This window comes from Capra hircus, chromosome 17 (assembly GCF_001704415.2).
Source record: "Capra hircus breed San Clemente chromosome 17, ASM170441v1, whole genome shotgun sequence".
Taxonomy (NCBI): Eukaryota; Metazoa; Chordata; class Mammalia; order Artiodactyla; family Bovidae; genus Capra; species Capra hircus.
In genome coordinates this window covers 2,371,321-2,394,909 of record NC_030824.1, presented here as the reverse complement: position 1 = coordinate 2,394,909, position 23,589 = coordinate 2,371,321, and the positions used below count along the sequence as shown (strand labels likewise).

Sequence of the window (23,589 nt, the reverse complement as noted above, 5' to 3'; positions counted from 1 at the left end):
CCCATGTCAGTGTGGGACGCTCAGCCAGGCCGCTCTCCCCAGCCCAGGGCCCGCCCTCCAGGGCTCGCCCACTTCTCCACTCCACCCAGGCTGCGCCACCTGTGGTCTGTGCTGGCGGACGTGGGGACCCGGCCAGCACACCCGGTCCTCAGCTCCCCTCCCCAGATGCGGAGCCACGCCTGGTCTGGATTGGTCCCGCCCAGCCCAGCCTCGCTGAGCCTCCGCCGGCCCCTGAGGGAAGAGAAGGGTGCCAAGCACCGGTCAGCCCAGAGAGAACCGCACCTCGCCTATCTCCCAACCCAGGGCCAGAGCGTGGAGCAGAGGGCGCCAGGCGAGCAAGGGCAGCTGTGCCACTGTGGTGACAGTCAGGCTTTATAAGCATCCAGAAGGAAGTCCTCTGAGGTGTCTCCTGAGGGGGTGGGCGTGGAGCAGCCTGGCACAGAGTCAGGACCAGGGCTGCACCTGGCTGGGGGCGGGCAGGGAGCACGCAGGCCTCAGAGAGGCCCAGGCTTGAGTTTCTTGACGCTCCGTGGGGCACAGCCTCGGTGTCCGCCGTAGAAGCCCTTCTCTTGGTTGTGGCTGACTCATGAGCTCGCCAGGCAGGGAGGAGGGGCTCAGCCCCACTGGATGCTGGGCTGCAGGGGCCACCCCCCAGGAGGGGGTGCCCGCAGGGACGGAGGCAGCTCCTGGACTGGCGGCCAACCCACGGGGTACTGGAACACGGTGGCTCTCACGGGCTCGGCCCTAGACCCAGAGGGAAGGATGGAGAATTAAAAGTGGGGCGCTGTGGCCCAGGCTGGGGCACTATCCGCCCCTGCCCAGCTCACCCTCCCCACCAGCCCAGCTGTGGCGGCCCGCCCCCCGCTCGCCCCCACTGCCTGAATCACCAGTTCAGGAAGGTAGAGCCTCAGAAACACGCGGGCCCTTTGAGCCCCCGCTCTAGGAATGCGCCCAAAGAAATAGTGGGGATTGGGGGCAGAGACTGAGCTGAGAGAGATAGGAGGAACCTCAGGAGTCCACCTGTGGGAGAGGGATAAATGGATAAATATGTATGCACGTTCACTGCAGAGAATGCTATGCAACCTGTGTGAGACAGAGGCTGACTTATACGCACTGACGAGGAAAGGTGTCATGACGCACTGTGAGACGAGGGTAGAAAAAGCAGCTTATAAAATAATGTATATAGCATGATACTATTTTTGTTTAAAGATATATAACATATATAAATGCATAAAAAGAAAAAAAATCTGGAAGACACAGCAAAATGTTAACAGTGGTTCTATCTGAGTGCTGCAATTATGGGTGATTTTTTTTTTCTACCTCTTTTATACTTTTCAAAGAAAAGTTTTACAAGCACGCAAGCCTTTGAAATCAGGAAAAAAAAATATTGTCTAAATTTTTTTTTTTTAAGCCTCATTTCTCACGCTATTCACTCTCCTCCCCCTTAAAGTCCACCATCCCGGGGAGCCACCTCCGGGGGACCGGGGCCTGTCTGAAGCACCCCCCCACCCCCCGCGTTGTGCCCAGCCTGGGGCAGCCCTCTCCTCAGGGAGCCTGCCCCACCTGCTGCCGTCCCACAACGCTCGCTCCTTCGGGACTTGACCCCCACGCAGGCTGCTGCTTGTGCTTCAGCCCCCTGCCCAGCCCTCCCCTCAACCCCCCACCCCCGCACCCAGCCCCACATTCAGTGCAGGCGAGGCCCTGGCAGCTGTTGGCAGGCCCGGGGCCCCCATGGCCAGCCGTCTGCAGGAAGAGAGGCCTGGAGGCTTGGGCCTCTCTCCGGCCTGACCCACCGTCAGACCCAGAGGAAGGACTTCAGGCGGCCTGGGGCTTCCCGTGGCGTGAGGACAGGGGAGTCCCTGCTCGGCTGTCTGCTGCCTGCTGGAAAGCACAGACAGTGGCTCCCACCGTGATTTATGGCATCAGGGAGAGTTCATAAACTCCAGCAGCCGCAGAGAAGGGTGGGAGTGAAGGGGGAGGCCCCGCGGCTGCTGGAAGGGACGCCTGGCTGCCAGCCAAGCCCCGCTGCTCCACAGAGAGGGCGTGACGCAACGGGGAGCCCCGTCCTGCCTCTGGACCCGGGCAGACGCCCAGGCGGCCAAGGGGTCCCGCCAGGAGAACGGCACGTTCCCCAGGCTCACAGGCCCTGAGCCGTCAGGGCGCACCCCTCCAGCCCGTACAGAGCGGACAGGGATGCGGGCGCCCAGTCTGCCCGTCACGGGGACAGGGGCAGCTCTCTCTTCTCTCTCGCTGTCCCCCGCCCTGGGCCCAGTTAGAAAGAGAGAGTCTCAGGGAGGCGCCTGGGCTGAACAGGAGCGCCCAGCTCGGAGAAGGGTGCAGAGGGGAGATTAAGACGGATCAAGTCACAATCTGAAGCGCCAACAATGGAAAGCGTGATGAGCCCTGGCCTGGCCGGGGATTAGCCTGCTGGTCTGAGGCCAGCCCCCACATCCCAGCACTGCCCGCTCTAGCAGGCCCCTCAGGGTCAGTCTGCCAGGGTGGGGGGCAGTGGACACGCAAGCAGCCCCCCTCCAGCCTGCATCTCCCCTTCCCCAGGAGGGCTGGCCAGACTCAGCTTGAGGGCTCTGCTCGGCCTGGGGGGGTCGGAGCCCTCGGGGCTGGGTGGCCCCAGGTGGGCCAGGCAGCCATCTGGGCCCTGGGTGTCCCAGGAAGGGGGAAACAGACACACCCTGAGAGGTAGAGGGGCCACCAGACCCGTCCCCACCAGGCACATGTGGCACGAACACCCAGGAATGGTCCCCCGGGCCGGGCCCCTCTCCCCAAACGCTCTCCTCAGCCAGTGTGTCCTGGGTTGTGAGCTCTGGGCTGCGGTGAGGGGGACGCCCAGGGCGGGGCGGGCCAGGGGAGGGGAGACGGCTCAGCTAATGCTTGAAGGATGAGTCTGACTGCCAGGCAGACGTGGCGGGGGTGGGGGGCAGTTCCAGGCCGAGGAAATAGCACGAGGCGCCCCACGATCAGGAACGCCCACCACATCTAAGAAGCTGCCAAGCGTCCTGACAGGACTGACGGGAGGCCGGATGGGGGAGGTGAGAAGGCGACCCCCACGGGCCACAGAAGCAGCAGAGAAGTTAGCCAGGGCCCTTCGAGGTGGGCAGTGGAGTCCAGGCTCCCCGAGGGGGAGGAGGCCCGGAGGGTTTCAGCAGGGGCCGGGCCGGGGAGTGTTCTAGAAGCTGGTTGGGGCAGCTGTGTGGAGGGTGGGCCACCAAGGTCATAAGCGCTCCCAACAGGACCAGAGGAGGGGCCGTCACGCTCCAACATGAGAGCCATGGCTGCAATGTGTGTTTTCAAGGTCGGGGCCCAGATTTAAAAACAGGATTAATTTTAAAACAGCTTAACAAGCTCTCCTCACTGGGGCATGGAGAAGGCAGGAGGCTTGGCTCTCACCCCCGTTGGAGCCTCAAGGGGAGGCCTCACCCCACAGACTGTACCGGCCGGGCCACAGACCACGAGGCTCCCCCCGCAGACATCACCGGTTCTGCAGCCCCAGTGCAGCCAGGCGCAGGGCGACCTCACCATGTCGGGCAGCTCCCGAGCACACCCCTTAGCCCTCTCCCTCCCTTCTCTCTCAATACCTGGTGGAAGGCCCTAGGAGCCCTGGCTCTGGCCTTGGCCGTGACCTTGAAGGGCAGAACCTGGGTTCCTGACCCAGGCTGCCCCCCATATAAGGAGTGAAGGGCACCCCATCTACTCCTGGGCCTCCTGAGTGCTGGGCCCCAGCAGCAGCCGGGCCAGCCCCACCCCAGCCCCCTCCTCAAGGTCAACGGCGAGGAGTCTGCGGCCCCTCTGTGCCATCCCGGCTCTGCCCGCTCAGAGCTGTGTGCCCCCTGACAAGTCACACCTCCCACGAGCCTCCCTTCCTCTTCTGCAGGGTCGGGGCAACCGTGGCCCTCTGGCAGGGTCTAGAGGGGACAGTGACCACGCTCAGGCCCCTCCCTCTGGCAAGGGACACTTGGTGCTGTGGACTCAAGCTGGCTTGGCCACCTGCCTGCCTTCAGCCAGTGCACACAGCTATAAGGGGGGAGCCACCAAGGCAGGGCACAAGGCTGGGCATGGGTGCCTACAAGTGAGTGTCGGTAAGCCTCTGGCCAGGGCCTGGGGACCAAGAGCCCTGATGTGGACCCCCTGGGGAGTCCTATGTGGGTATCCGTGTCTGGTCCCTGGGCAGTTGGTGGCGACAAGGGCGAGCTGGCTGGGGTCCTGCTCCTGGAGGGCACGGAGCGGGGAACCCAGGGCCTGTACCTGCTGCTTGGGGTGGAGCTCAGCCGCTTGGCTCGCTTCTCCAGCCAGTCCTCCAGGCGGACCTCAGGAAGCTCGGCAACATCCAGTGGCCACTCCCTGGCCCGCCTCTCCTCTGGGGGGACAGACAGACAGGCCAGAGTGAGGGACATGCTCACCCCCACACTCCCACACGGCAGGTGGAACCATCTGGGGTGGGGGGCACAGGCTGGGAGGCCAGGAGCAGAGCCTCTGGCCTGTCTCCACCTGCAGCCACCTGCCTCCCCAGGCAGCTCCCCCTGGGCCTCCCACTGTTTCCTCATCAAATGGAGAGCAAACTCTGGCTGCCCCGCAGCTTTCTGGAGGTGGACACGGGATAATGCGTGTTGAAAGGCTGGTCTTCAGGAGGGTCCAAACCCTCCCAGGGTTGGGAAGACAGCGTAGGCTGCAGAACAGAGCAGAGCCTGTGTGCGCCCTGCTCCACGGGCCTCCAGTTCTGAGAGATGGTGGTGGGGACGGGCTGCAGATACAGCTGGCTGCCGGGACGCACCGGTCCGGCCCACAGGCCTCACTTCTGCCCTGGAAAAGCGCCGAGAGACCTCTGTCTGTGCCAGGGCTGCGGCTGCACTGCCACCAGCCCCCCAGGGCAGGCACTGCCCACAGGGTCTGACTGGTCAGAGGGGAGCGAGGCCCATCGGGGGATGAGGGCGAAGGCCAGGCCGGCCCAGACGCTCGCTGGCCACGTGGATGGAGGCACCGCGCTTGCCGGGGGCTCACACGAGGCTGTTTCTCCATGGGTTCAGTGAAGGGAGGCAGAAGATCGACAAAGACCACCTAAGAGGGAATTCCCTTTTCTCTAATTGAAGCAGTAAGAAGTGAATGGCGGACAAAGGCGGACAGGCCAGTCTCCAGGCGGACGCTGACCTCGCCTTTCCACAGAGCACCCTGAGGTCAGGGAAGGTGCTCTTTTCATCTCCATGGATCCAGAGCGGCAACAGGGGATCTGCCAGGGACCAAGCAGGGACCCCAAACACGTGGCCTGACTGAGGAAGGGCGCGAGGGTGTATAAGAATGAAGGGCAGGCTAGCAGGGCCCCAGCAGGGCTGAGGCACACCCTCAGGACTCCCGAGCAGGAAGCCATGCGTCTCACTTTAAACCCAGCCGGGGATGCGGACGGGAGCTCCTGGCTCCTTCCCCACTTGTGCCCGGGGTGAACTGAAGGTGGCTCCTGATGCCACGGGCTACCGGACATGGCGGTCACAAAAGAGGGAGTGGGGGGAGGCGCAGGGCAGCAGCCCCCAGCACCCCCGCCCCCAGCCCAGGGCCCCAGGGAGACGCACCCTCTGCCTGGACACTCAGCTCCTGCAGGCCTCGCTCGGACAGGTGGGAGAAGCGGCAGCTGGAGCCAAAGTCGCACTGACCTGCAACGGGAGGACAGAGCTGGTCACTGCTGGAGCGGACAGAGCCCGCCACTGCTGGAGCGGACAGAGCCCGCCACTACTGAAGTGGAGCCCCGCGGGCTGAGGGGCAGCCTGAGGAGGGGCCAGCTAGTGTCAGGGACTGAGGAGGGGCCGCCCAGCCCCAAAGGAGAAGCTGCACTCCCTCTGGCCTGGCCACGGGGGCTGCCAGAACCGCCTGTCTGGTCCCCCAGGCCCTGCTCGAAACCCTTCCCTGGCCGGAGACCAAAGTCCACTGTAGCTTCGAGTGAGTGAGTGGAAGTTGCTCAGTCGTGTCCGACTCTTTGCAATCCCACAGACTATACGGTCCATGGAATTCTCCAGGCCAGAATACTGGAGTGGGTAGTCTTTCCCTTCTCCAGGGGATCTTCCCAACCCAGGGATCGAACCCAGGTCTCCCGCATTGCAGGTGGATTCTTTACCAGCTGAGCCACCAGGGAAGCCCAAGAATACTGGAGTGGGTAGCCTATCCCTTCTCCAGCGGATCTTCCCGACCCAGGAATTGAACCGGGGTCTCCTGCACTGTAGGCGGATTCTTTACCAACTGAGCTATGAGGGAAGCCCCAGGGAAGCCCCTTTAGTGACTAGGTTCCATTAAGCCTCTGCAGGCTTGTCCCCTGTCAACTCCCCCTACCCGAGTCCCATCAAACTATGGGAGGACCCTGTGAGGGTCCTGCTTCCTCGTGCCCGGCCCGCTGGCAGCCCCTGCCCAGGGCTCATGGTTGGGGGTGGGGCACAAAAGCTGGACTGCTTCCCCGGAGAGGCTTTCACGGCAGCTTTGTCAAGGAGGCACCAAAGTCCAGGGTGGCTTTCCGAATCTCAACTGTGGAGACTAGAAAGTATCTCGAGATAGCAAGAGGCTGTGGGGCTGGGGGAGGGATAAGCTGAGACTGACACACACACCCTCCTGTATATAAAACAGATGACCGAGAAGAGTCTGCTGCATAGCCCGGGGAGCTCTACTCAGTACTCTAACAGCCTATATGAGGAAAGACTCTAACACAAACAGGCAGTGGAATAAGTATGCGTGTAACTGAATCACTTTGCCGTACACCTGAAACTGCTGCTGCTGCTAAGTCACTTCAGTCATGTCCGACTCTGTGCGACCCCATAGACGGCAGCCCACCAGGCTCCCCCATCCCTGGGATTCTCCAGGCAAGAACACTGGAGTGGGTTGCCATTTCCTTCTCCAATGCATGAAAGTGAAAAGTGAAAGTGAAGTCCCTCAGTCATGTCTGACTCTTAGCGACCCCATGGACTGCAGCCCACCAGGCTCCCCTGTCCATGGGATTCTCCAGGCAAGAGTACTGGAGTGGGGTGCCACTGCCTTTTCCAACACCTGAAGCTAACACGATGTAAATCAACTGGAATCCAACAAAAAATAGGAAAAAAACAAACACAGGAGATAGAGGTACCCTAAGACAGCCTCACGGACCACGCCGCGTTCAGGAGACTCTGGGGACAGCACTGTCTCCTGAGGGGAGCATAGCCGTTCACCCCGCTTTCCAAGGCCAACAGCAGTACCTGTCCCGGGTGCCAAGCTCCCTCTTACACCTTGCTAGCCACCATGGTGCTCCTCTTTGCTTTGGCTGCGAGGAACCTCAGGGCCAGACCCTTAGTGAGCACGAGGACCCCGGGACAAGCCTGGAGGAGACACACCGCTCTCCGGCCTTGCCCTGTTCTTCCTGCTCTTGTTTTCACCTGCCTTCGGCTCCTTTGCCTGCTGAGGTTTCTGGCTCTTGGAACTACATGCATCTTTACTAGCTGGGTACGGAGCAGTGAAAGCGACACCCAGAACCCTTTGTTCGAACTCGGAAGCTTCTCGCTGTTGTCGACCTGTTAGCGTCTCCAGCCGTGCCTGCCGAGAAGGAGGGCGCGGTGAAGGTCGGGCTCCCAGGCTAACTTAATCAGCCAGTCTATTACACCCATCAGTGTCTCCTGGATTGACTCGCAGGCTCGTGCTCACCCAGCGCTTGCTTGTCCTGGGTGACCTGATAAAATCATACGCTGAGGTCTAAAGAGCTGATGACCAAGCCCTGGCTGTCATAAGGCACAAGCCCCCGGGAAGGCCCCCAGTGACTGAGACCACAAAGTGGGCTCAGGGTGGTGGCTGGGGTGAGGGTAGGGGGCGTGCTGTGCAGAGGTCCAGGCAGGCCAGATGGGTCCCAGGCAGGTGGAGGGAAGGTAGGGACCTGGACTGAGCAGGGCACCTTACCTGTCAGTAGAAACTTCCGGCAGGGCCTCTTGTTCTGCTCATCCAGCAAGATGGCAGCTGCATCTGCAAGGAGACAGGAGCTGGGCTCAGACTGTGGCTGCGGACGGGCACTTCCCACCACCAACACCAGGAAAGGGGAGAGCGCCTCTCCCAGCAAGGAGGGTAAGAGGGGACGACCACGGGCAGGGACGCGGGGAGAGGGACCCGAGCCTCAGGTGACCTCAGCCCCACCCAGCCAAAGCCAGGACAGGTGTGAGGTCAGGACTCTCAACCGTGCATGGCGGATCACCTGGGGAGTTTTTTTAAGTCCTGGTATCAGATGGTTTAGTAGCTAAGCTATGTCTGACTCTTTTGCGACCCTATGGACTGCAGTCTGCCAGGCTCCTCTGTCCATGGGATTTTCCAGGCAAGAATACTGGAGTGGGTTGCCATTTCCTTCTCCAGAGGATCTTCCTGACCCAGGGATCAGACCCGCATCTCCTGTGTCTCTTGCACTGCAGGCGGATTCTTTACTGACCCAGTCACCAGGGAAGTGGGTTTCCTGGGCTTCCCTGGTGGCTCAGACAGTAAAGAACTCACCCGCAGTGCAGGAGACCCAGGTCCAATTGGAAGAAGACTTCTTTGTACTGTCACTGCAACTTCCTGAGATTCTACCATTCCCTTCTCCAGGGGATCTCCCCAGCCCAGGGATCGAACCTGGGTTTCCTGCATTGCAGATGCCTTACCATCGAGCCATCAGGGAATCCCATATTGAATATTAAATCTTATATGTTAGAATTTAAATTCTGTTTGAAGTTTAAACCTTGTGTGCTCCTTGGCGGGCAAGGAATCAATTGGTCAAAATCTGTGAGTGAGTGAGGCACATAGGATGGTGCCCTGACTCAGACCCCTCACGTCACCCTGGAGGAGGGCGCAGCCAGGCCTGGGCTGTGCACTTTCCCCGTCCATCCACCACCTTTTCCAGAGGCCAGGGACTTCGGAGCCTAGGTTCACAGGATCCCAGGCAAGCTGCTCAATCTCTCCAAGTCTCGGGTTCCCCACATGTCAAATGGGAGGAAAACGCTCACCTCTTAGGGCTGCTGTGAACATTTAATAAGTTAATGGATGGACAGCACTTGGCAAAGGACGCCACACATTAGAATTTTGCCGGGAAAGTGGAGCTGGGAGCAGCCTCAGCGCCAGGGTCCCTGGTGATGCTAACGTGCAGCCAGAAGTGGAAGCTCAAACAATAGGAGCAGTTCTTACTCCATGACCTCCTCATAAACCCATCATATATGCAAATAGGCCCATTTGCAGATGGGAATACTGAGGTTCATGCAAGGAAAAGGGGCACACAGACAGGAACTGGCAGTGCCAAGTTTGAACCCTAGCAGTGAGTCTCAAGCCCCTGCCCTTTCCCGTGTGGCTGCTGATTCCTGGTGTTGGGCTTCCCTGATGGCTCAGCGGGTAAAGAACCTGCCTGCAATGCAGAAGACACAGAAGGGGCGGGTTCAATTCCTGGGTCAGGAAGATCCCCTGGAGGAGGAAATGGCAATCCACTCTAGTAGTCTTGCCTGGGAAGTCCCTTGGACAGAGGAGCCTGGAGGGCTATAGTCCATAGGGTCGCGAAGAGTTGGACGTGACTGAGCAGCTGAGCACCAGCAGTGAGTCGCTGGCTGACGGGGGCCCCTCACCTCCCCAGGTGGGCCAGCTGACGGCCGGGGGTGGGGCTGGGCTGCTGAGGTCTGCAGTCAGTTATCAGAGGACTCATTCCCAGCCTGCCTGCCGGAGCGTGGGTACAGCTGGCAGCGTTGAGCAGGGTCCATCTGTCAGTACTAGGCCTGTTACTCGGCCCACCCCGCTGGTGCCAGAGGCTTCCCCTGGGGAGGTGGGCCCATGGAAGGCATCTGGACACTGCTCAGAGCCTCCCCTGCCACCCATCTCCCAGGCAGGATAGCGAAACTGGAAGAGGGGCTGAGTCTGAGTCTTGACAAGGTTGTCAAGACAACCCTATGGGGAAAGGCTCCAGGCTGCCCAGCATCTGGCTGCTGGCTCCAACTCTAGCCACACAGCAGAAGCTCCAGGCAGCTTTTCAAGTCTACTGAGTCCAAGCCTGTCTTTCCCAGCTTCTGTTTTATTTCATCCGAGGGGAGGGCTTGAGAACTGTTAAAATGCTCCTCAGTGATGCTGAGGTGCACCCAGGGTTGAGAACCCCCACCCCAGGCCCTGCCCCTCTGCCCGGCATTCAAGGCTTCTCGAGGTCTGGCCCCACTGGTCCTTCTCGCTTCAGCTCTCCAGATGAACAGCTGCCCCGCTGCCCTGGGTCTGTTTGCTCGTTCATTGAGACACTCGCCCGGCAAACATTTCCCGAGCACGTCCTGGGCGCCGGGCGCTGTGCCAGGATGAGGATTTAGCGGAGGACAAGTCAGACCTGGTCCTTCCTTCCACTCTGACAGTCACACTAATCCACGCGGCTGTGAGCGAGGTAAACAGCCAGCACGCGGCCAGATGACCTGCCCTGGCCCAGGGGTCGGAGAGGGCGTCCCGGAGGGCTCCCCCGGGGAGGGCAGGACAGCAGGAAAGGCCTGGCAGGGGATGGGCCAGTATTGGCTGTGGCCAGCGCGCTGGAGCTTGGAGGGAAAGGCCAGCAGGGGTTCCGCCCTGACCGCGCTGTCCTAACGGGGCGTGAGGTCATGGGGCAGAAGGGCCCTGTTCTAGTCACCTTTCGGTCTTCAGAGCCTCTTGGGCAGCCAGGTGCATGCCAGGTGCTCCCCAAACCCATGGCCAGCTTCAGCCCCTCCCCCTCGCCCTCTCTCCTGCGACAAGAACACCTGCTCAGGACGGAGCACAGGCTTTTCCCTAAGCTGTGGGCTGAAACACCAGCTCCTCGGAGAGGCCCTCTCCCTGTCCCCGGTGTCCCCCAGAGCCTAGCAAGGGCTCTGAGAATGGAGCCTCCAGTCAGGACTGCAGGGAGAGGAGCACACCTGCCACTGCCCCTCCAAGGGCCCGTCTGCCCCAGGGGCCAGCAGCCCGGGCCTCTCTCTCTGGCTCTTCGGAGAGCCCAGGCCAGGATGGTCGCTGGCCCATGGTGCTTCCCCATGGATGATCAGAGCGATCGGAGACCAGGGTTCCCCCCGCCGGGCCGCCCGGCCTGCAATACTCACCTCGAAACATATCGTACCAGAGCTTCTTGGCCTTGAGGTGCTGCAGCCCATTCAGGTGCTTCTTGCGGTTGTGGAGGTTGTCCTGGAAGGATCGGTCGCAGTAGTCGCAGAAGTAACGCTTCCCCATGGAGACCCGCGCTGGGAGCTACCACTGCCTGCAAGGTCAGGCCGCTGGGTCAGAGCGTGGAGGGCACGCCACCAGCCCACCCAGAGTGCAGAGGGGCTCGCCCGGGGCCTGGCCTGTGCCGGGGGAGGAAGGCTCCCAGACAGCCTGGGAGGAACCACACGGGCATCAGCATGTTTCAACGCTCCCTGGGGGTTCTCATCTGCAGCCAGGCTGGAGAACAGCCGCCTGCCCTCCACTGGCCAGCTCCCCGCAGGGCCCCCCACACCTCTCATCTCCCCTCTCAGAGCTGTGCTCCTTCCATCTTTGCTCAAACACTGCCTTCTCAGTAATCTCCCGTGACTACTTCACTGACAACGGCAGAGCCCTCTGCTTGGCTTTCCCCATTCCCAGCTCCACTTTACCACCTCTGAAGTAACGTTATCTGTTCTGGTTATTACGTCGTCTCTTCAACAAGAATGTGCGCCTGTGGGCTGGGATAGTTTTGTTGTGTGTTGCTACAGCCCCCACAGTGGTGCACAGTACAGAGAAGGCAACCAAATGTGTGTTGAACACGTGCATTAATTCCCGTTTTCCTTATGGGAACAACTGAAGTTCAGAGAGAGGAAGTGACTCGCCCAAGGCCACACAGCTGGCACACGGAAGGCAATCCCCGGTGCCCAACAATCCTGCCGCTGGTGTCCGCTCTTCCACAGCCAGCTCAAGGCTTAGAGAAGCCAGAGGGCTCGGGCCGACACGCAGGCACTGAACGCTCAGGTGGTGATCATGGAGGGAAACAAGAACGGTTCAGGGTCTTCAGACCCGTAGGACCCCTCACTGGTGGTAACCACCGCAGCCAGAGGCAGGTGGCAACTCTGTGACTCATGGCCAGCCCTTGGGTCCCCGTTTGGTGTCACAAGATGAGAGGACAAACGGGTCTACTCAAGGCCATCAAGTGGGATCGGCAAAGGGCTGAGCCCAGAATCGTCCCACACCTTTCAGGTCCTAGAGTCTGACCCCTCCTTTCCCAGAGCGGGTGCCTGAGGCCCCGAGGATGAGAGGGAAAGTGACTTCCCCAAGGTCACCAGGTAACAGCCCAGGCCAGCAGCAGAAACCCCAGCCCCCTGGGGCCCAGAGAATACAGTTAAAGCTGAGAGGCGATCCACAGGGCAGCCAGAGAGGGCAGCCAGAGAGGGACAGATGCATCTTGGGATGTATCCCTCCTGATAATGGGGAGGGACACAGAGACAAACGAGCCCCCTGGAGAAGGCCGCTCCCGCGACAGACAGCAGCCATTAAGTCAAGGGCAGTAATGGGATCGGGAACAGACACTCAAAATGAAAACGTATAAAACCTCTCTTCTCCTATTACTGCTGAGAAACCGCATCCCAGACACACAGACTTGATATATTAAATTTGGCAGCTCTAATACACCCCGTCTTGCCAATAAACTTATAGGAATTGGATTGAAATTGTAAGAGATGAACGTTTAACGGCCAAGTGCTTAACCAAGCCGTTCACAAGGCCTGAAGCAGCTCAGAGGAGAGAAGCGGGCAGGGGGAAGCGCCAGGGGAGAGGCGTCCCTTGGGAGGATGTGATGGAACAAGGGCTCTGGGCAGACGCTGAGCAAAACCCCCGAAGGCACTGGGAAGCCAGATGCGTGACCCCAGACCCCTCCAGGCCTCTACGTTCCAGCTAGGAATATGGGGCAGTGGATCTGACTGGCTGGCTAATTGCTTAGAGAGCAGCACACAGAAGTTTGCTTATCCAAATGAATTATTAGTAAAAGTGAAATAGCAATACAGGGCTTCCCTGGTGGGCTCAGTGGTAAAGAACACGCCTGCCAATGCAGGGGACGGGGGCTCAATCCATAGCTTAGGAAGATACCCTGGAGAAGGAAATGGCTACCCACTCCATTATTCTTGCCTGGAGAATCCCATGGACAAAAGAGCCTGGTGGGCTATAGTCCATGGGGTTGCCAAAGAGTCAGGTGCGACTTAGCAATGTAAATAACGCTAACGATGTCTGGCATTGCGCAAGCGCACGATAAACGTCAGGTAGTATGGTGGTAGGTGTCAGCACCTACCACAGGCCAGCACTGGGCTCAAAGCTCTAGAAGGCGTACTCTCACTGAATCCTCAGGACAACCTGTGAGGTTTCAGATGAGGGCTCTGAGACTCCCAGCAGGGAAAGGACTGAGCCAAGCTCACGCTGCTGGAGAGCGGCCAGGCCCGGCTGAGAACACAGCGGGGATGGCTCTGGAGCCCACACTCCCCATGGCTAAGAGAGTCTCCTCCCAACAGATTGCACTGATGACAGCTTTCCTCTGCTGTTTACTCACAACACCCCCAGGACCACACGGCCCCTTCAAGTACCAAGAGGTATGTATTATGATCCCATTTACGAAGGAGGAAACTGAGGCTCAGAGAGGGGCTCTGGGGTGCTCCAGATCACACCTCCAGGAAGAATAGCAGGTCTCGTCATGCCTGGGGCTGAGGTCTGCTGGGAAAGCCACCCACCAACCCACCAGGAAATGAAGAGTACACACCCTTCCCTCAACCTACCCGGTGACACCGATTCAAATGATGAGCCCTTGGGGCTGGGCTGCGTGTGTCTGTATACACGTGTGTTTGTGTTTTCCCGTCTCTCACATGCACAAACCACGGGGGACACACTAGTCTCAGCTGAGGGCTGCCGCAGCAGCAACAGCCCCCTATGCCTCCTCCCCGCTGCCCACCCGAGCCGCCCCTCATGGGGCAGGGGAGGTGCTCAGCTGTCCAGGACAGGTCAACGGGCCGTGCATCCTGTCCCAGCTCTGCCAGGCTGTGGCTGTCACGTGCCCTCTCCAGGCCTCAGTCTCCCCACATGGAAAGCACGAGGTAGGTAGCTAGGCCAGGAGACCTCTAAAAGCACACAGACACACACACACACAGACATGTAACAGAGAGCCTGGCCCACAGCAGGCCCTCAAGAAACATTGGCCATCATTACCATCATTACTGCTGGCCTCCAAAAAGCCAGGGTATCAGTGCCTAAGTGACCTCTGTGATCAGCTGCTCCATAATACAGATGAGGAAAGTGAGGCCAGGAGAAGGGAAGTGAGCCATCCGCAGCACCCAGCATAAGGCGGCACAAGGCTAGTTCGCAGCCCCAACGGCAGCCTAAGACCCCTGCCCGCTCGGCAGCTCTGCAGGGCCCCCCGTGCCCGGGAATGCGGTAGGGGGAGCAGAGTGGCTTTACGGGGGCCAGCACTTCCTGCCGCCTTCACAGGCCTGACCCCAGGAGGCAGAGGCCCTGACCCTGGGCAGGAGCTGGCCCCCAGCAAGGTGACCTCGGCTGGGTACCGCCCAGGTGTGAACCTCCAGGGCTCCCGACCTCCCACTCCAGTGCCCCGGCGCACATTAGGAGGGGCTGTGGCTACAGAGCCCTCTGGACAGACACACAGCTCGGCAGGTGGAGCGTGCCAGGCGTCCCTGCACAGGGCACAGCCTGCACCACCACACTTGGCAGTCCTGAGCAGGAGGTCAGGGCAGGGGGTGGGCACGGCCGGACGTCTCCCTGGTGCCCAGATGCCAGCATAGGGTGCTGAGTAAGCGGGCCCTCTCCACAGCCGTGATTCATCCCGTCCTCCGAGGACACTCTGCACCATGTGAGCGCAGCCCTGTGGAACACAGGACCATCCGGCCCCGCTCCCTCGTCGGGAACACAGGCGGCACTGCCCGCCCACTCCCGGAGACCAGGTCTGCAGTGGCAACAGCATCTGCTGGCTCCCTGGACCTGTGACAGAGTGGCTCCTCGTGGCCACGGGGCAGAGGGCAAGGCTCGGGGGGGACCACCTTCTGGGGTCACACAGGCCTGGGTTTGAGTCCCAGCTCTACCGCTTATCAGCTGGGTGACCTCCGGAAAGTCCTTTTCATCTCCCGGAGTCTGTCCTCAGCTAGAAAATAGGAACCCCGCCGCTGCTGTGAATTTAGCACCGCGGAGAGTGGAGGCTGTGACTGCTGTTGCCATCATCACCCAGGGGGCTCACTCCTCCCCCCTAAACCTGATTCAAAACTGCAGCCAAAGTCTCAGCAGCAGACATGTCTGTCCCTCTCGCCACCTGCTCTGTTTTCCAGAGCTCGTCTCACATGCTGATTTACTGTTAAATGGGCTGCATCCCCGCTAGAACACAGCTCCACCAGGGCAGAGAGCGCTGTCTGTCCGTCCGGCAGCTGCACCTGCTCAAACAGAGTGGCTGCTGGGATGAGCGAGGGGCCTGCCCATCCCTGCCCGAGGCCTTGCGCCGCCTGGTCACCAGCTCGCCCACCCTCTTCTCCGTAAGCTTGAATATAGGGACGACCATGAGGACAGGAAGAGAGACACGAGGTCCCCAAGGGGAGTCTGCCACCCTCCCCCTCCCCGCAGGGCTTCTGTCCCCAGCAGAGACCCTCGGCCCACTTAGCCCACACCCGGCAGGCTCCAGGAAAGGATGGCCACTGAGCTGAGATGTGGGGAAGAGGAGGAGGGGAGAAAAGAGAGTCCGATTTGACTCCGTAGTGCGAGGCATTCCCTTGCCTGACCTCACAGACCCCCTGAGCAGACACCAGGGCGTCCATTTCACAGGTGGGGACACACATTCAGAAACCCTCACTTCCTAGTTTGCTCGAAGCCTCGACTGGGAGAGACCCTGATGGCCTCTCACCAGCCCGAGCGCTGCAGGTGGGCCGGCGGGCACACTCCAGGCACCGCCAGTGCTGTCGCAGCACGTCCCGGGGCCGGCTGACACGGGGCCGGCGGTCCCTTCCCCAGCGCCCCACCCTGAGGCTGCTCCACTGATATTCTCGGTTCCTTTTGTCGTGAGCAGCTCGGGTCCAGAGCTGGCTTTGGCACAAGGCTAAAATAACCCAACAGCTTGGCCGCGGGGGCTGGGAGGCAGCCGGTAATGATCCAGGCTTGCGCTCTCCACACGCTGCCCTCGGGCTCACCTGTCATTTCTTCTGATTACAGCACTGCCAGGCCCCAGGTAAACAGCAAACCTTGGCCAGAGGGCGGCTCTGTGGCGCGCCCACTAGGAGCACCACAACATTCCAGCATCGCATATGCCCGCCGTCTGGAGTCGGTGGCATCAGACCCGCCCCACACGGGAGGCCTGCAGACTACCTGCTCGGGATCCAGCTCCAACAGCAGTGCCTAGGAGACCCAAATGTCTCCCGATGGGACCCCTGAGATGCTAAGGGTCTTCCTCAGATCCCCCCGAGGTCTTATAGCAACCACCCATCTCTCTCCTCCTCACCTCCTGAAAGGACAGAGCTCCAAACAGGAGAGGTAAAAAATCACCCGAAGGAGGCTCTTGATCCACAGGCCCCAATTCCAAAACATCTCTGCCTTTCCCTTCTCCACCCCCCCCCCCACCATCCCAAAGCCTGGGCTCCCAATACCACGGGACTCTCTGCCACCGCTGCCCAAGTCACGTCTCACCCTTTCACACCAAGACCAGCCTCCCCCTGCCCTTTATTTCCTTTTCCTCACATTTTTATTTCAATAACATCTGGTTTGTAGTTGTTAGTTGCTAAGTCGTGTCTGACTCAGAGATCCCGTGGACTGTAGCCTACCAGGCTCTTCTGTCCATGGAATTTCCCAGACAAGAACACCAGAGTGGGTAGCCATTCCCTTCTCCAAGGGATCTTCCCAAACCAGGAATCAAACCCATGTCTCCTGCATTGGCAGGCGGGTTCTTTACCACTGAGCCACTGCTGAGCCCCTGAACCAGCCTCCTTAGTTCAGCCCAACCTGGGCAGCATTATATCAACCCTCTGAAAACAACTCCTCAAATTTTTCCATTGTTCCTGGTGAGGAGCTTATTAAAAATGAAGCCTCCTGAATAGGGTCCTCAGGAATTCTGACTCAGCAGATCTGGAAAAATTTGTATTCTAACCAGTGAGTCTAGCACCCCCTAGCAGATACCCCCAAGAAATAAAAGCCTAGAGAACTGAGGTCCCACTGTTCATCAACCTTCTCTTCCCCTGCATGCCACCGGCAGCCTCTGCTGAAGGCAGTCACTCTGGGTGGACACAGTCCCCAAATTCGTGTCCCAATTGGAAATCTGCTGATCTACAAACACCCTCAGTGTCCTGAAACCCCGACATGACCGGAAAGCAAAGCATAACTCAGAAAAGTGGATAAAACACTTTTCTTACTGGCTACGTCTCCTGTCACACTCCAGGAGAGTTTAACATTGAACATACAGGACTTCCCCAGCGGTCCAGCGGTTAAGCATCCACCTGCCAATGCAGGGGACACAGGTTTGATCCCAGGTTCGGGAAGATGCCACATGCTATGGGAGCAATTGAACCCATGTGCCACAACTACCGGGCCAGCGCTCTAGAGCCTGGGCTCCTCAACAGAGAGAAGCCCCGCCCTCCACAGGGAGTGAAAGCCTGCGCACGGCAATGAAGACGGAGCACGGAAAAAAATAAAAGAACACATGAATACACCTTTTTTTTTAAAGCTATATGTAAGGAATTTGACTGGGATTCCCTGCTAGCTCTGTTGGTAAAGAATCCACCTGCAATGCAGGAGACCCTGGTTTGATTCCCGGGTTGGGAAGATCTGCTGGAGAAGGGATAGGCTACCTATTGCAGTCTTCTTGGGCTTCCCTGGTGACTCAGCTGGTAAAGAATCCACCTGCAATGTGGGAGACCTGGGTTCTATTCCTGGGTTGGGAAGATCCCCTGGAGAAGGGAAAGGCTACCCACTCCAGTATTCTGGCCTGAAGAATTCCATGGACTGTAGAGTCCATTGGGTCGCAAAGAATCTGACGCGACTTTCACTTTCACTTTTCATGGAATTTGATTAACGTAGACAATCATTTTTTAGCAAAGAAAATAGAGGTAGAAGAGCAACTCGATTATTGTATTAATGTTCTTGTCCTAAGTTTATTAATAATCAGTGTATACTTGGTATTTAAAAGTATCTCACTGAAAAGAATTTCTGTTGAGTATACAAGAGGAAAGCATGTTTTTTCAGGAATTGATTAAACTGATTCCAATTTAAAATATAAAAATTAAAACCTGTAGTTAGATGATTGAGAAAATGGGCTTCCCAGTGGGCCCAGTGGTAGACAACCTGCGTGCCAGTGCAGAGGCAGGCTCGATCCCTGGGTCAGGAAGGTCCTCTGGAGGGAGCAACGGCAACCCGTTCCAGCATTCGTGCCTAGAAAACCCCTGGTCAGAAGCGCCTGGCGGGCTACAGCTCATGGGGTCACAAAGAATCTGACGCGCCTGAGTGGCCGAGCACAAGTCCACAACTGACAACGTATCAGCGATTTGTCTGAGGCTTGTTACTTTAGGCGGAGGAGTTAGCGACGGCTGGGAATGTCGGCTGCATAGTTAACACCTGCATATAACACCTGCGGTGCTAGAAGAGCTTCCAAGAGTGGCCCCCCATATTCCAATTTCATGACAGAGATGGAACCAGTATTTTTTGAATCCCCAGACTGAGAAAATGTGACATAAGAGAACATGACTAAGTCTGTTAACAGTATCAAACTGTTTACAAGAACTTAAAATTTATCACATTTATTAGTTTAATTTATTGGCTTTTCTAGTTAATTGTTTAAGTATTCTGGGGATATTATACTTGTTAGGTTATATATCTGAAGTACTTAAAAGGAAAATCAAATATATTAAATGTATAAGTGGAGTTAAATGTGTAAGGGAATGTAATTGGGCTAAAGATAGGGCTGAATATTTAAAGGAATTTCATTTGCTCAACTTGAGTTCAAACATTAATCAAAGGGAAAGTTAGGGTTATTTTTCTTATTTTTTTAGGTTTACACATAGAATAATAATTTCTAAACTGAAAGCGATAGCTTAAAGAAAACTATATATATTTTTAATAAAGCCTTGCTCCAAAATGAGAATTAACTAAAAAAGGCAAAAAAATAAAAATACAATAAGCCATACCTTAACTCCCTGTGGTCTTCCCTACCCATCTCACCTAAAATAATTCCCCCCTCCCCTTAACTTACCATCAGCCAGATTAGCTGTCAGCAAGGAAAAAGTGTTCTTTCCCAGAAGCTGCACAATCTCCTGCCCCAACGGGCTACCAAGACGCTTTGCAAATAGAAAATAACTGGTCATGGTTATAGAGCATTCCACATTTTTCCTCCCCATCCCCTAATAAGGCATTACAGTTGCTTTTACAAGTCAGAGGTAGATCCAGGTTTCCAATCCGGTCCCTGCTTTTCAATGCCGCACCTACACAGATGATTTTTATCTCGGGCTCAGACCTCTCCTCTGAACTCTACATTCATACCACCGTCACCCTCTGAACAGAAGCAGTGGCAGATTTTAGTTTCTTGGGTTCCAAAATCACTGTGGACAGTGACCGAAGCCATGAAATTAAAAGATGCTTGCTCCTTGGAAGGAAAGCTATGACAAACCTAGACAATGTATTAAAAAACAGAGACATCACTTTGCCAACAAAGGTCCATATGGTCAAAGCTATGGTTTCTCCAGTAGTCATGCATGGATATGAGTCGGACCATAAAGAAGGCTGAGCACTGAAGAACTGAAGCTTTTGAATTGTGGTGCTGGAGAAGACGCCTGAGAGTCCCTTGGACTACAAGGAAATCAAACCAGTCAAGGAAAGGAAATCAACCTTGAATGTTCCTTAGAAGGACTGATGATGAAGCTAAAGCTGCAATACTTTGGCTACTTGATGCAAAAAGCTGTCTTACTGGAAAAGACCTGATGCTGGGAGAGAACAAAGGCAAAAGGAGAAGGGGGGGCAGAGGATGAGATGGGTGGACAGCATCACCCACTGAATGGACATGCGTATGAGCAAACTCTGGGAGACAGTGGAGGACAGGGGAGCCTGGTGTGCTGCAGTCCACGGGGTCACAGAGTCAGACACCATGTAGCGACTGAACAACAACCACTTCCATCTGACATCTAAGGAGCAGTTCGAGCTTAACATGGCCAAACAGAAGCTAAAATCATTCCTTTGATTTTAAGTTGCTGAGGTCAAAACTTTGAAGTCATCCCCGATTTCTCTTTCTGGTACCCCCTACATCACTCACCTAGAGCCAGACATCCTGAAATGTGAAATCAAGTGGGCCTTAGGAAGCATCACTACAAACAAAGCTAGTGGAGGTGATGGAATTCCAGTTGAGCTATTTCAAATCCTAAAAGATGATGCTGTGAAAGTGCTGCACTCAATATGCCAGCAAATTTGGAAAACTCAGCAGTGGCCGCAGGACTGGAAAAGGTCAGTTTTCATTCCCATTCGTAAGAAAGGCAATGCCAAAGAATGCTCAAACTACCGCACAATCACACTCATCTCACACGCTAGTAAAGTAATGCTCAAAATTCTCCACGCCAGGCTTCAACAATATGTGAACTGTGAACTTCCAGATGTTCAAGCTGGTTTTAGAAAAGGCAGAGGAACCAGAGATCAAATTGCCAACATCTGCTGGATCATCGAAAAAGCAAGAGAGTGCCAGAAAAACATCTACTTCTGCTTGATTGACTATGCCAAAGCCTTTGACTGTGTGGATCACAATAAACTGTGGAAAATTCTTAAAGAGATGGGAATACCAGACCACCTGATCTGCCTCCTCAGAAATCTGTATGCAGGTCAGGAAGCAACAGTTAGAAGTTAGAAGCAACAGTTAGAAGTGGTCATGAAACAACAGACTGGTTCTTAATAGGAAAAGGAGTGCGTCAAGGCTGTATATTGTCACCCTGCTTATTGAACTTATATGCAAAGTACATCATGAGAAACGCTGGGCTGGAGGAAGCACAAGCTGGAATCAAGACTGCCGGGAGAAATATCAATAACCTCAGATATGCAGATGACACCACCCTTATGGCAGAAAGTGAGAACGAACTAAAGAGCCTCTTGATGAAAGTGAAAGAGGAGAGTGAAAAAGTTGGCTTAAAGCTCAACATTCAGAAAACAAAGATCATGGCATCCGGTCCCATCACTTCATGGAAAATAGATGGGGAACAGTGGAAACAGTGGCTGACTTTATTATTTGGGGCTCCAAAATCACTGTAGATGGGGTAGCCGGCAGCCATGAAATTAAAAGATGCTTACTCCTCGGAAGGAAAGTTATGACCAACCTAGACAGCATATTAAAAAACAGAGACATTACTTTGCCAACAAAGGTCCATCTAGTCAAGGCTATGGTTTTTCCAGTAGTCATGTATGGATGTGAGAGTTGGACTATAAAGAAAGCTGAGCACCGGAGAATTGATACTTTTGAACTGTGGTGTTGGAGAAGACTCTTGAGAGTCCCTTGGACTGCAAGGAGATCCAATCAGTCCATCCTAAAGGAAATCAGCCCTGGGTGTTCATTGGAAGGACTGATGTTGAAGCTGAAACTCCAATGTTTTGACCACCTGATGTGAAGAGCTGACTCATTGGAAAATACCCTGATTCAGGGAAAGATTGAGGGCAGGAGAAGGGGACGACAGAGGATGAGATGGTTGGATGGCATCACCGACTCAGTGGACATGAGTTTGAGTAAACTCCGAGAGTTGGTGATGGGCAGGGAGGCCTGGTGTACAAAGGATCAGACACAACTGAGCGACTGAACTGAACCCCCTACATGCATCTGTTCCATTTGACCCACCTCCTAAATACATCCTAAATCTGATCACTACTCTAATCCACACCCTAATCTAAATCACCATCCAGCCTCCACTTCCACCACAGCAACTTCCCCTCTTCAGTCTGATCTCTGGAGAGCAGCCAGAAATGACTTTGAAAGTAATCAGATCATGTCACACCCCAGCTTAAAACCCATCATCAGTGGCTTCCTAGTGCAATAAGGAAAAAGTAAGACTCTTTACTGTGGGTTACAAGGCCAGATATGAGCTGATCTGAGCTACTTCACAGTCCATTCTACTTTTTCCCCTGGAACACCCCAGGACAGAGCAGTCTCAAGGCCTTCACACCAATGTTTTCCTGTTTGTGAAAGTGAAGTCGCTCAGTCGTGTCCGACTCTTTGCAATCCCATGGACTGTAGTCTACCAGGCTTCTCCATCCATGGGATTTTCCAGGCAAGAGTACTGGAGTGGGTTGCCATTTCCTTCTCCAGGAGATCTTCCTGACCCAGAGATCGAACCCAGGTCTCCTGCATTGCAGGCAGACGCTTTACCCTCTGAGCCACCAGGGAAGCCCTGTTTGAACTGCTACTATTCATTCACTCAATTCAGTTCAGTTCAGTCGCTCAGTCGTGTCTGACTCTTCGCGACCCCATGAATCGCAGCACGCCAGGCCTCCCTGTCCATCACCAACTCCGGGAGTTCACTCAGACTCACGTCCATCGAGTCCATGATGCCATCCAGCCATCTCATCCTCTGTCGTCCCCTGCTTCTCCTACCCCCAATCCCTCCCAGCATCAGAGTCTTTTCCAGTGAGTCAACTCTTCGCATGAGGTGGCCAAAGTACTGGAGCTTCAGCTTTAGCATCATTCCTTCCAAAGAAATCCCAGGGCTGATCTCCTTCAGAATGGACTGGTTGGATCTCCTTGCAGTCCAAGGGACTCTCAAGAGTCTTCTCCAACACCACAGTTCAAAAGCATCAATTCTTCGGCACTCAGCCTTCATCACAGTCCAACTCTCACATCCATACATGACCACTGGAAAAACCATAGCCTTGACTAGACGGACCTTAGTCGGCAAAGTAATGTCTCTGCTTTTGAATATACTATCTGGGTTGCTCATAACTTTTCCTGGGCACCCTGGCTAAAATATTACCACCACTCCCTCCCCAATCAACCTGTCTTTTGCTCTTCTAAGTATTACTTGTTATTACTGCCCCTACTCACACACACTAGAACGAGCGCTTCATGAGGGCAGGGACTGGTTCACCGCTGGATCCGCAGCGTAGGGCCCAGGGCCTCTTAGAAAACGTTTACTGGACCGCCCTCGTCCTCCGAAGTTCTTGCTATTTCTATTCCCCGAAGGAATAAGTGCATCTAGGTCTCCCGTCTTCCAAGCCAGGTTGTCAGCTTGAGAAACCCAGGGATGAGGAGTATAGGAAGCAGGGGCAGAATCGCCTCTTCCCCGGGGGTCGGGCAGAGGAAATTAGCCCCCTGGACCCGACTTGTTGCCATAGGTTCCAACTCTAGACCTGGACTTGGGGCTGACAGAGGCGACAGGGGTGGGGACAAGCTTGAGACAGGGCACCCAGGCCTCGCCCGTGTATCCAGTCCACGTCGTGTTAAATTGCCGCGGGGCTAGCCGATCTAGTTGGGAGAGCCCAAGTCCTCCCGCGGGGGGGTGAGGAGAAACTCTCCCTCGATGTCCCCTTCACAGAACATACCTGGTTCGGCGGGGCCCGACGGCTCCGAGCTCCTCCTCCGGCGCCCTCACGCCGCGAACTGCTTGCTGGGATTCGTAGTCCTCCCGCTGGGGAGCGGCCCGCCCTTCCCAGAAACCT

General features: G+C 56.3%; 1 protein-coding gene across 2 annotated transcripts; it reads right to left on the bottom strand.

The window, feature by feature from the left end:
• Nucleotides 355–23,578, bottom strand: ZMAT5 (zinc finger matrin-type 5). Of its 2 annotated transcripts, none has more exons than XM_005691618.3 (6): nucleotides 23,473–23,578; nucleotides 11,052–11,206; nucleotides 7,909–7,971; nucleotides 5,577–5,657; nucleotides 4,261–4,372; nucleotides 355–744 (listed from the first exon to the last, which is right to left on the bottom strand). In XM_005691618.3, exons 2-6 carry the CDS (start codon nucleotides 11,176–11,178, stop codon nucleotides 615–617), a joined length of 513 nt encoding a protein of 170 aa, XP_005691675.1. In that variant the 5' UTR covers nucleotides 11,179–11,206; nucleotides 23,473–23,578; the 3' UTR covers nucleotides 355–614. The 2 variants fall into 2 exon arrangements, with proteins under 2 accessions (XP_005691675.1, XP_013826157.1); XM_013970703.2 differs by lacking the exon at nucleotides 23,473–23,578 and adding an exon at nucleotides 22,976–23,440.

Coding starts and splice junctions, on each gene's coding strand:
- ZMAT5 (XM_005691618.3), bottom strand. CDS start 11,178: ATGGGGAAGCGTTACTTCTGCGACTACTGCGACCGATCCTTCCAGGAC. Junction 7,972..11,051: donor CTGGTACGATATGTTTCGAG/GTGAGTATTGCA, acceptor GTCTCCTTGCAG/ATGCAGCTGCCATCTTGCTG. Junction 4,373..5,576: donor GCTGAGTGTCCAGGCAGAGG/GTGCGTCTCCCT, acceptor CTGTCCCCCCAG/AGGAGAGGCGGGCCAGGGAG.